The following is a 12262-nucleotide window of genomic DNA, read 5'->3' on the forward strand; positions in this document are numbered from 1 at the left end:
GATTATATCCTTCCACTCGTTAATGGATAAGACATGAGATTGTCCACTCAAACATTGACTTTAGTACTTTGCGCCTCTGCTTTTGCTCAGGTGCAAAATGAGGAGGACAGAGCAAACATCAAAAGAGATGCTGTTGGCCAGAAGCCTGCTGTCCAGGCTGAGGAATTCGCCAAAAGAGGTCTTTTTGACTGGCTTACCGGTGGTGGTGGTGACGACAAGGACGACAAGGCTGACAGTGGCTCTAACCCAGCTCCTGCTGCCCCAGCTTCTTCTTCTTCTTCTTCAGCTGCCTCACCTGCTAACCAAGCTGGTAACCAGGCTGCCAACCTGGCTGCTAGCCCTGCTGCCTCTGCTGGTAACCCAGCAGCTTCGAGTCCAGCAGCTTCTAGCGCAGCTCCAGTTGCTGCTGCAGCTCAATCGAGTTCTTCTCAGACTCCTGCTCCAGCTTCCCAAAACGCTCAACAGCAGAGCCCTGGATCCTCCAAATCTGCTACTACTACACAGAAGGGATTCTTAGATGGCTTGTTTGGTGGTGATGATGATGAATCTTCTGCCAATGCTCAGGCATCCCCATCCGCTGCTAGCAGCTCTCAAAGCTCCCAAGCATCATCGGGAGGTGCTCGTCTCTTTGCTGGCGAGGCATCTGCTGCTGCTGACGAGGATGATGGTGATGAGGACGACTGTGAAACGGTTACAACTGACCTTCCACCACCAGCAACCACAGTGAGTCGTATCACAGGCAACTCCAATGCTGACTCTGCTTCCCTTACCGCATCATCCAACTCAGTTGCATCTAACTCTGGTAGCAACTCAGGCAGCAACTCTGCCTCTGCATCTGCCTCAACAACCTCGTCTGATGGTGGATGGTTCGATGACATCTTCGGCAATGGAAGCAGCAGTGGTACTGACACAGCTAGCTCTGCTGTCGACAGCAATGACCCTGCTGCCATTGCCTCTGCCATCACTGAGGATGATTGCGCTACTGTCGACCCAATCATTACTGATGATGATGACGACATCACAATCCCCACTAGAACTGCCACTGACTCCGGAAGCAGTGCAAACGCCAATCCTTCTGGTTCTGGAAGCGTTATCACTTCTGTCACTGATGACAATGGCAGCGTTGTTGTTACTACCAAATCTGGCGGTACCACTACCACTTGGATCGAAGGCGACGAGGAGGATTGCGAAAGTGACATTGACCCAATCCCAGGTTTGTCAACTCCTCCTCCTAACCCAACAACCAGATCCACTGGAAGTCCTTCTCTGTCGACTGGTTCTGTTCCTATCACTACTAAGCTTACTGTTGTCACTGAGGGAGGTAAAACAACAACTACTTGGACTACTTTGCCTGGTTCGACTACCAAGACTCACACCTCTCTTGAGTTGCTGACTGCTACTGATGTTCTCGGTATTGAGACCACTATCACTAGATCTGGCCAATTCACAAGCACCTCTGGCGCTGCTGTCTGGATCTGTGACGAAGAAGAAGAATGGACTACTACTGACATCATTGGTGGCGGTGGTAACGGCGGTTCTGGAAACGGTGGCTCTGGTAACGGTGGTTCTGGTAACGGTGGCTCTGGAAACGGAGGTTCTGGTAACGGAGGTTCCGGCTGGGGTGACAAGCCAAGCGGCGGAAATGGTGGATCTGGTGGATCTGGCGGCTCTTGCGGCTCTGGCAACGGTGGCTACGGTACTTGTGACAACGTTAACTGTGACAATGTTGATTGCGGTGACGATGATTACGACTTCTGGGACAGTGAAGACGAGGACGATGAATGTGAGGAGAACGGCGGTGTGCCACCTGGACACGGCGGCGGCTCCAATGGCGGCTCCAACGGTGGTTCTGGCGGTTCCGGTGGTTCTGGCGGTGGTGAGGAGAAGACTGTTGTCTCTACTTTCACTACCAGACGTCCTTACACGACTACCAGCGCCGGCAAGGTGATCACTGGCGCAACCGACGAGGTTGTTGTCTCCACCTACAAGACTACTGAGGAGCATGTCGGCACCAAGACCCACATCAGTGTCACTACTGAGGAATGTGAGGACCAGGATGACGATTTCTGGGCACAGATGGAAGGTGAGACCACCAAGTCTACCGCTTCCAGCTCTAGCTCTAGATCTAGCTCTGGCAGTGCCACCAACACCAACAGTGCTACGAACACCAATTCTGGCTCTGCTCCAAGCTCATCTGCCGCATCCTCCAGCTCTGCTTCTAGCTCATCTGCTGCTGGCTCCGCTGCTCCTAGCTCATCTGTTGCCAGCTCATCTGCTGCTAACTCGTCTGCTGCCCCAACCTCGAACTCCCCAACCTCTTCTGAAGCTGCTTCCTCGTCGGAGCCAAGCTCTGCCGCTGAGGCCGGCTCTCCTGCTGGTGTCGCTGCTGAATCATCGTCTTCCCCTTCCCTGAGTGGAGGATTCTTGTCTAGTTTGTTTGACAAGAGAGAGCAGCAGGTTCAGGCTCGCTCTGGAAGTGAGAAGTTGCTTCCTAGCGTGGCAGGCTTGATGCTTGCTGTGCTTGCGGTTGCATTGTAATGAAACCTAACTCAACTCCATTTTTGTTTGAGAATGTATCATAATTGGATGGTGAATGGCGCTTACAGGCGAGAGGACCATACGATCCCCACTGGGCTCAAAAAATTATCAGACAACAAAAAAAAATTTCTTTCCCGTTATATCCTTTTATTTCGTTATGCATTGAGTCTTTAGGACAGCAATACATTAATCAGTATCAACCGAACTTGTAGTGATGTAGTAGTCATGGATCTAGATCTGGTGGTGAGTACTTTTCGCAGCCACTTACAGCCCAGCCACCATTCGTCAACCTGGTGTTCACTCGCCTTCCAAGGGTTACCTCCACACCAAAAAACCCAAAACGCCATACTAGAATATATTATGATAAAGAACAAAATAAAATTGATAAAAAAAAAACGACTTGTGTTTATTGAACCCCTTTAGCTATCCTGCGCCTCAAACGTAAGCTGACACAGACCTCAAAGTGCCAACAACCATTCAAATCATATCTAAACGACCTTGACATTCACCAAGTAAAATATTTAATTCCATAGATATCTGATTTAATGCTCTTATTGCCTATCAGACTAACCTACCTATAAATACTATCCCATAAACGAAATACTGCACGTGACTTCACTATCAGTGGCACACTTGAAGGCGCCCCAATAATCTACATAATCTACATTGATCGTGTACCCCAGCTACAATGGTTGATAGGCAAACCATCATATTTGTCATCATAATGGTGATTTTCTTCACCTTACCTCCGGGGTCAGAACAACCATTGGCCTCGGAAGATAGAGAGGTCCTCCAGAAGTTCAAATCAAGCCTCATTCAAAGTCGAAGGCAGGTGTTCGACTCACAATATTGGCTAGGGTATGGGAACTTGACAGGCCTCAAACTTTCATATCAGGACAATGTCGAGAAGAAGAACGTCCTGTTATGGCCCTTTCGGGACTACTCCAAGTCTAATCCATGGAAGGAAAGGGAACAAGATAGCATATTGCCCAACGAAGTTAGCAAAAGGGTGAACGAGCACTGGGGAAACGAACCTGTTCTTTCCAGTGGTGACCATGCATATCCACTCAACATCTCAGGGCAGCTTTTCGGAGACTTTGATGTTGTCAAGCCGCTGGTGGCTTTGAAGCCTTTGCGCTTAAGGCTACCGAGATATTTGAAGGATTACTATCTGTTATACAAACAAGAGAAGTACGAGGAGGAGAAGCAAAGGTACGAGCTGGATCCTGAGACGAACTCCCCTCCTCAAGAGATAGAGGGAAGCCGTAGAAAGGCCGGCAACATCACCACTTTCAACGAAGGCAAAATGGAACTCGAACTACATTCGCTAGGTTACAACTACTTAAACCCTGAGCTTGCAGACTTTGTCAAGAACAATCCTGCTTCGAGGATCGAAGATGCTATCATCGTCACCATGGGTATGAACTTGAAAGACTACCCGGAAACACACGACGACGAGTTCAAGATGTTGGGCGTCTACTTTCAATCAACGGGTGCGTTGGTGGCGTCTACTAAGTCAGCCAAGTTCCAGGGAGGTCATGCTCTTCCTCATTTTACGATGAATGAGAAGAATTTCAACGTATCAAAGACTCTCATGAGCCAGATTGTCAACGTGACTGACATCGAACAGGAAGTCTCTATCGATGACATGAACAACGCCATTGAAAGATCGCAAGACCAATGTGAGTACATTACGTATTTTCAGTTGGACAAAACCGAATACACTCGTGAACAGCTTCGTGCGATCGATGACGAGTTGATTCTGCCTCAAGGAGCTCCAATTCCTAAAAGACTACCCCAGCTTGAGATTACTCATGCTGTGGTTTATTCACCTGATTGTGGAATACTTCTTGAGAATAAGAAGTCTGAAACTTTTGGAGGCATTCGGATGGAGATTTCAAAGGCTAGAGTTCGCCAGATGGCGATCGGGGTATTGCTTCTCACTGCAATCGAGCTCAATCTTCTATTGAGACAAATGAAACGCTGTAGGAGTCCGGGCCAGTTGTCTAATGTTTCTTCTGTCACTGTCTCCATGCTTGGCTTCTGGATGCTGGTGACGCTCGTTTACTTTTTATTAAGGTCATTGCAACAAAGTGAGCTTTACCTCATCTTGACATGTGTTTCGGTAATAGCTTCCCTTCTATGTCTCAACCAGATGAGATTGTTGGTGAGTGTTTTTACAGCACAAGAGAATGAGAGAGGAACAAACTGGTGGGAGATTTTACGAGGCTCGCTGGTAGAGGGACAGAGTCATAGAACTGAAGAAGAAGCAAACCAGCAAGGTACGCCTGAAGACAATGGTAATACCAATGAAGCCGTTGCTCCAGCAACAACTGCTGCTACTGCAGCGCAAACGAATACGATCCAGCAGCTTTCTGACGAGGCTCGTTACCCAAATATGATTTTCTTTGTTGGATTTGCATTGACATGCATTGCCATGATGTTGATATCAGGTATTTCTACTTGGAGGATTACCTATCGGAGAACAGCTGAGTACGTTATTCTCCTAGGATTCAATTCTTATTGGATCCCTCAATTCTTCAGGAGTACATTGAAGAACAGGACACGCGTGTTTCTGTGGGAGTATGCAATTGGTACTTCCCTTGTACGCTTCATTCCAATATTCTATATGTGTCTCGACAAGAATAATGCAGTTCGCCACCATCATGATCCAGTTATGGCTGTTGTCGTGTTCAGCTGGGTCTTCACTCAGCTATTTTTCCTTTACTTGCAAGACTGCTTAGGAGCTAGGTTCTGGGTGAAAGAAAACTGGTTACCAGAGCAATACAACTACCATCCTATTATCAATATCAAGGATTCGGAAAGCGGCTTCTCACTGGATATTTTGGCGAATATGAGACCACAAAGTGCCGACAAGGACCTTGCAATTTGTGACATCGATTGTGCAATCTGTATGTCGACTCTCCAAGTGCCGGTGGTGTCGGGAGAACATTCAGCTGCTTCCAAAAAGAACGTGGACAATATGATGAAGGAAATCATGGTCACACCGTGCCGTCATATTTTCCATGTTAAGTGTTTGGAGGACTGGATGGTGTACAAGCTACAGTGTCCTGTTTGCCGTTGTGCCTTACCTCCGGTTTGATTAAGACATCCGTGGATAGTTATGTTCTAATGTTTCGGTTTTCTTAGCCTTTTAAACCGAACTTTCCGGCTTGACAGGTTCAAGGTGCGGATCGAGAGCGCTTTACAATATCCATTTTGGCCATGCCAAGAGACCTAGACCGAGCTAATTCTAGTTTGACAGGGTCTGAGATGGTGCTACGGAAGATGTGTGTCCCGGTTTAGTCCTTGGTACCGAGGTTCATTTGGAGTCGGCTGAAAGTGCACTGGAAGAGCCGGAAAGAAGAGGGGAGTTACAAAGCAAGTTTTATGACCGTGAACCCTATGTTAATAATGATTTATGTACCCTAATGCTGAGACCAGCGAATGCAATGCAGATGATAGATGATGAGTTAGTAATGACGAAGCAGTAATTGGAGGAGCACCCCAACTAACGCAAAGCGAGCCAAGAAACGGCAAAACGGTTTGCCATCGCTAGCTTAGTGAGCGCAGAGACGTAATCCTTTTTTTTTTTTTGAATTTTAGGCGACTTGCAGCACCAGCGAAATATCAGTCACAGGACGGCTGCTTGGTATGAGCCGCTTCCGAAAGACTCGCGGAGTTAAGATGAGGAACTAGCTTCTTCTCGACAGTTTCATTTCTAGCGGGAGAATGAAATCAGAAGAAAGTAGGTCATTAGAGCGTACCGCCAGCTTAGTAGAACCATCCAGGCGACGTCTTCTTGGTGAAGGTGGGCCAGCAGACAAGGCTTGCGCGGCTGTGATGTTATGTCTAGTAAGCTGGGAACGGTTCACGACTTTGGTTTGAGGAACCAGGGACGTGCTCGAAGAGCGACGCCATATCCTCATGAACGAGCCAGCTCTCTGTCGTTTAGGAGGCTGTTCTTGTTCTTTGTTATTGGAACGCCTGTGGAGAGCGTTAAGCGGGTTGAGCTTGGAGAACATGGAAGGCGACGTTACTGTGATCATAGACATGAACGAAACCTAGACTAATGTTGTAAAAAAGGCTTGAGTCAAGAATAAAGGAGGAAACACGATAATAAATAAGTAAAACCAAGTGACTCGTAAATTCACAAAATTGGTGGGACCAGCAGAATGCCAGGCAGATCGCAGCTGCTTTATATACGACGAGCCCTTCTAAGCAGAAACCCATTCTTAAGCCCTGGCACGCAGCCACCAAAAAACAAGTAAAGATACGAGCGGCTGTACAAGGGTGCGGATGAGCTCCGAGGGGCCGTTTCTTTGTAACTGATTTTCCCGGCGGGTTCCGCACGGGCCTTAGTCGGATATGCCGACCAGCAGCAGCAGCAGCAAAAAAAAAAGAAGGACATTTCGAGAACTAGAGGCAAATGTAAAAGGAGCTAAAGCAAAAGGGAGAAATAAAAACAAATTCTTCAACATAGCCCGTTCAAAAATAGAACTAGGAGTAAAATTTTTTGTTCTTCTGTTCTTCTTGCTTGCTTGTGTTTTTCTTGGTAATCCAGACTTTGACACACTTTTGCACCACAAAGTGTGTACATTTACATGTCAAGTAGCGGCGCCCGGGCGGCGAGAGCGGAACCCGCTTAGGTGTCTAAGTTTTTGTGGTACATGTCTGTTGCCTCCCCCCCACGGTCCTTTCGGGACTAGGGCAAGCCCCGAAAAGGTCCCGCCAGAAGCCGCAAAAAAAGTATACTAGTCATTCTTAGTGGGAAGTCGTCATGTGATGGGTTCGTTTAGCTGCGTGGTTACTATAACAGGTGGGTGGCCCCTGGATGACTCAAGCCAGCAAAAAAAAGCGAAAACGAGATAGCTCATGGCGGGGTACCCCAAGGATGGATGAGTGGATAAGGGAAGGATAGTAATTTGGTGTTTTCTTTTTCGTAAGCAACGGACTCGTATAGAGAAATTAAGGATGGAAGTGGAGGAGGAGGGGGCTAGGTCAGGAGGCTGATTAGAGTTTAGTAATGCCTCAGTCAATGGCTGCGAAAAAGAACGCTGATGGCTTGATGCATGTACGGACAATGGATGGTTAGAATATGGGTACAGGTTCAGGATAAGTCAGGGTAGGTAATTCGGGTCGGTGGCAACGGCTGATTAATAATTTGATTATGGGATGATATGGGAGTAAGGCAACCATGGGGGAAAGAGGGTCAAGACGGGAAATGTATGGTGGTTAAGGTTTGGGTGGCGTCAGACCCGGCCCGGTGGAGAGGGTAGACGGAGTGAAGAAGAGCCGTGGTATCACCGTGGTATTGCCTTTGACAGTTCGTAAACCAAGGTGGGTTTGTACCCTGGAAAGTGGGCATGTAGTCTTGCCTTTAGGTGACTATATCTTCTTCGCGCAATGTTAGGCAGGCTCTGATATTGAGACCGCTAAGATTGACTGCACTTCATCAGATAGTGCGCTAAGAGCCATATATAAGGGCGATAGTGAAAATTCATCCATTCACCATTAAAGTTAAAGTAATATGGCTCCAAAGCTCAACAACCCCGAACTCCTTAGAACCAAGCCGTTCATCAACGGTGAATGGATCGAGCTGAAGTCATCCAAGACTTTTGATGTGGTCGATCCCGCTACCGAGACGTTGATCGCTACTCTTCCTGATCAAACTCCGGAGGAGATAGACGAAGCTATCCAGCTTACCAAGGATGCTTTCGACAGCTACAAGAAGACAAACGCTGTGGATAGATCTCGCTGGTTGCGCAATTGGTACAATCTTATGCTCGAGAATCTCGACGATTTGGCAACCCTTATCACTTGGGAAAATGGTAAATGCCTCAATGATGCCCTTGGAGAAGTCAAGTACGCTGCCTCGTACTTTGAATGGTTTGCCGAAGAAGCAAAGCGTAACTACGGTCACACCATTCAGCCAGCCAACAACAACAATAAGGTTATCACTTACAAGCAACCTGTCGGTGTGGTTGGTCTCTTGTGCCCATTCAACTTCCCTGCTGCTATGGGTGCCAGAAAAGCTGCTCCTGCTTTGGCTGTTGGATGTACTTGTATCATGAAACCAGATTCTCAGACTCCATTGACTGCTTTGGCTATGGCATATTTGGCGGAACAGGCTGGTTTCCCCAAGGGTGTTTTCAATGTGGTGTTGAGCTCTATTGAGTCCACGCCAGTATGTGGATTGAAGTTTTGCGAGTCGCCATTAATCAAAAAAGTCTCCTTCACTGGCTCCACTCCTGTCGGAAAACTCTTGATGAAGCAGCTGTCGTCCACGCTCAAGAAATTGTCTATGGAGCTTGGCGGGAATGCACCTATTCTCGTGTTTGACGATGCTAAATTAGACCAAGCCGTTGACCAAGCGCTTGCTTCTAAATTTCGCTCCTTGGGCCAGACTTGTGTCTGTGCCAACCGTATCTACGTCCAATCAGGTATTTACGATGACTTTTGCAAGAAGTTTGCTGAGAAGGTTAAGCAGTTTAACATTGGTAATGGATTCGATAAGGGCGTCACTCACGGCTGTTTGATCAACACCAAAGCCATTGATAAAGTGGAAGAGCACGTCAAGGAGGCTGTTGAGAATGGAGCAGAGGTGATTGTGGAAGGCGGTCGTCTTACCGATCTTGGCAAGCACTTTTACGCTCCTTATGTGATTGGAAACGTGAACAAGAAGATGAAGTGTTTCAACGAAGAAACGTTTGGCCCTCTTGCAGCTATTGCCAAATTTGAAACACAACAGGAGGCTTTGGCGGAGTGCAATGATACCCCATTTGGCCTCGCAGCGTATGTGTTTCTGGAAAGCCTCAACCGGGTGTGGCAAGTGTCAGAGGAGCTTGAGGCCGGTATGGTTAGTGTGAACAGTGGTATTTTCACCGATGCAGCTTTACCATTTGGCGGAGTCAAGGAATCTGGTTTTGGTAGAGAAGGTTCGCTTTACGGATTAGACGACTACACGGTGGTGAAGAGCATTTCGCTTGGTAACGTTTACGGCCCAGTGTAATGGGTGCAAAAGAAGAAAGGCCATACTAAAAAAAGAGACGTACGGCACCAGGTCTATATGCACAAGCGGCGCGAAACGAAGTAGAAAAAGGCCTTGGTTTCAGGATGGTCGCGAATTGTTTACTCACATCTCTTTTCTTGACTGGCCATGTGTATGGGGAAACCGCGGTGGACAGGCCCCCCGATTAAGAAAGGGAACGAGAACGAGAAGGCCGGATTGCCGGTTCCTGTCACTGCCAAATGTATTGAAAAGAAACCTACACGTGGAAGAAAAGAGTTGGCAGTGGTGGTTGGTGCGGCGGTGTTATATATCTTATACATGAAGTGGATGTCTGGAGTATGGTGAGGCAGTGAAGCCAGCTGAATCTTGCATCCACCAGTATGGAGCGAGAATGGCCTCTAACTACCGAAACAGAAACAGAAATAGACAATAGATCATGCCTTACTTCTTCGTAGTTAAATCTCACCACATACCACATCCTCTGGAATCGTTAGTGGCTGCAAAAACAGCACCGCCTCAAGCTATAAACGGTCGGGTCGGGTCGCGCCAACGGTACGCTAGACTACGGAAAGATCACCCCAGCGCGGCCCCAGTGGACAGTAGCCATTCTAGACTAACCAAACCGAGGCGCGGTAGGGCCAAAAATGAGCTGGGGGAACGCCATAGTCTCCTTCCAATAACACAGTGCGCAGCGAATAGTCGTGTTGAGACACGCTGGGGCACAGATAGAAAGAGGAAAAAATAGTACTGGCGTCAAGAAAGGAAAAGAAAGTAAACGCCAAACATCCGAAGCAGCCAGGCTTTCGATTTCTGCGTTAGCAAGGGTCGACCTGAAATGGGCTTTGATTTGATGTTTGCTCTGCTTCTGCTTCTGTAGCCACTAGTACTGCCACTGGCATTTCCTTCTTTTGGAAACACCAAGGTTTTAAAGACAGGGGGGAAGTGCCGCCCCAGTGCCCAGTGCCCAGTGCCCAGCTTGCGTTGTATGCGTATGTACGTGGTAGTGGAAGGCATTGTCTTGTCAGCTTTTTTCAGATACTTTTCCTCGTCTGGAACTTTTTTTTTTTTTTTTTTTTTTTTTGCCTGCTTTCGTGCCTACGGCTCTGGGCCAGAGTGCTTCCAATTTTATGGGCGGCAGGCGCGCAAAGAGCCAATATTGGGCCTATTTTTTTTTTTTTTTTTCTCTCTTCCTGTGCTCTTCTTTTAATTACCTTTCCAGACCAATACCCATTTTTTTTTTCCCGTTCCTTCATTTCACTTCACCCCCATCAACACTTTCTTTTTATTCCCAACAAACAACCCCCATCCCCTTCCCTTATTTCCACCCTTTACATTCGCTATTCCTTTCCCTTCTTGATCTGGAGATCCCACTCCCCCTTCGCGTCTTGTTATAGTCAGATCTCATAAAAAGGGTGAAGCTAACATTTATTCACGTTCCCTAACTCAAACCCATCTTTCGCTAGAGCACCATGATCTTTGTGCTCCTCTTATTCCTCGCTTCGGCCGTGCATTCTGCCGATACTGGTATTGGATGCTTCAGTGAAGTCGAGACAAACCACTTTATGGAAAATGGCCGCTGGGAAACCTCTGACTTGTGTAGCCAGAGATGCGGTACATCATACCCTTACGTGGCTATCAAAAACGGTGGCCAGTGCTACTGCCTAACGTCCAAACCCACCGCCAACCAGGTTTATTTCTCCCAGTGTAGCACTCCGTGTAACGGTTACGGAAGCGTCAACTGCGGAGGCCCTAATGCTTACTCCGTGTTTAAAGGCTTGGGTGAAGACACGGGTTCAAGTGCTGGTTCGCTGTCCCTGTCGCTGTTCTTGTTTCAGTCCCTGTCGCTGTCGCTGAGCAGCTTATTGGCTCCTACCACGTCACTGATCGCCTCCACGACTCCACTGTCCGCAGTTGCGTTTAATCCCGACTTGAGCCTGAGCTCGACTACGTCGACTTCTCACACAACTTCCAGCATGTCTTCCAGCTCCACGGACGCCGAAACGAGCAGCGCTCCAACCAGAACGGTTACGCACAGCTCTGACCCCTCAAGTACATCATCATCTTCACCAAGTGCATCTTCCCCTCCAGACAATACACAGAGAGCTTCGTCTACGAACGTGGGCGCCATTGCTGGAGGTGTCGTAGGTGGTGTGGTTGGTTTGATTTGCATCGGTCTCGCTATTTTCTTCTTTATTCGTCACAAGAGAAAGAATGATGAAAGCGACGAAGAAGAGTTCTTCGAAAAAGGTTCCGGCTCTGGAGCTCTCTCCAGAGGCAACGGTACCGCGAAATCCAAGAAATATAACTCGGCCTTTGATATGCCAATGGCAAACCCATTCTCGGATGAGTTTGCTGATAAAAGAACCTCGAAAATGACCACCAACGGTTTAGCTGATCCTAGACTCAACCCTGCCATTGTAGGCAGAAGAAGACTCTCGGATGGCTCGCTAGCGGATGAGACTGACTACTCGCGCAAGATTCTAGCGGTGGCAAATCCTTGAATGTGCTATATGTGACGAAATGTTTTTTACGGATAATTGTAACTATAAAAAGTTTGAAAATGACTTGTAGAGAAACTTGTACCGTATTTCAGATGCATCATACGAGCGCCTAAACACTCTACTAACCCACGCTTGATGTACGGATCTCCAACCCGCCTGCACCCGTGAGAAGCCGATTGTCAAAAATACTCCACGAATTTGTCTGCACCAG

At 47.7% G+C, this 12262-nt stretch overlaps 5 protein-coding genes across 5 annotated transcripts; 4 read left to right on the forward strand and 1 right to left on the reverse strand. All coding sequences in view use genetic code 12, as the record gives it.

Moving 5' to 3' along the window:
* Window positions 1-33: 33 nt before the first annotated feature.
* On the forward strand, window positions 34-2538 carry PGA25 (Pga25p; the record flags this gene model as incomplete). Its single annotated transcript, XM_025485783.1, has 1 exon — window positions 34-2538. The coding sequence occupies one exon, from the start codon at window positions 34-36 to the stop codon at window positions 2536-2538; it is 2505 nt and encodes an 834-aa protein (XP_025341248.1).
* Window positions 2539-3226: 688 nt separating this feature from the next.
* CXQ85_002096 (ubiquitin-protein ligase) lies at window positions 3227-5641 on the forward strand (the record flags this gene model as incomplete). Its single annotated transcript, XM_025485784.1, has 1 exon — window positions 3227-5641. The coding sequence occupies one exon, from the start codon at window positions 3227-3229 to the stop codon at window positions 5639-5641; it is 2415 nt and encodes an 804-aa protein (XP_025341249.1).
* Window positions 5642-6233: 592 nt separating this feature from the next.
* On the reverse strand, window positions 6234-6593 carry CXQ85_002097 (uncharacterized protein; the record flags this gene model as incomplete). The annotated part of the gene is made up of 1 exon (XM_025485785.1): window positions 6234-6593. The coding sequence occupies one exon, from the start codon at window positions 6591-6593 to the stop codon at window positions 6234-6236; it is 360 nt and encodes a 119-aa protein (XP_025341250.1).
* Window positions 6594-8068: 1475 nt separating this feature from the next.
* CXQ85_002098 (succinate-semialdehyde dehydrogenase (NAD(P)(+))) lies at window positions 8069-9550 on the forward strand (the record flags this gene model as incomplete). Its single annotated transcript, XM_025485786.1, has 1 exon — window positions 8069-9550. One exon carries the CDS (start codon window positions 8069-8071, stop codon window positions 9548-9550), a length of 1482 nt encoding a protein of 493 aa, XP_025341251.1.
* A 1469-nt stretch (window positions 9551-11019) lies between these two features.
* On the forward strand, window positions 11020-12051 carry WSC1 (Wsc1p; the record flags this gene model as incomplete). The annotated part of the gene is made up of 1 exon (XM_025485787.1): window positions 11020-12051. One exon carries the CDS (start codon window positions 11020-11022, stop codon window positions 12049-12051), a length of 1032 nt encoding a protein of 343 aa, XP_025341252.1.
* Between the last annotated feature and the right edge of the window lie 211 nt (window positions 12052-12262).

Source organism: Candidozyma haemuli (genome assembly GCF_002926055.2).
Source record: "Candidozyma haemuli strain B11899 chromosome Unknown C_2014730914, whole genome shotgun sequence".
NCBI classification, from domain to species: Eukaryota; Fungi; Ascomycota; class Pichiomycetes; order Serinales; family Metschnikowiaceae; genus Candidozyma; species Candidozyma haemuli.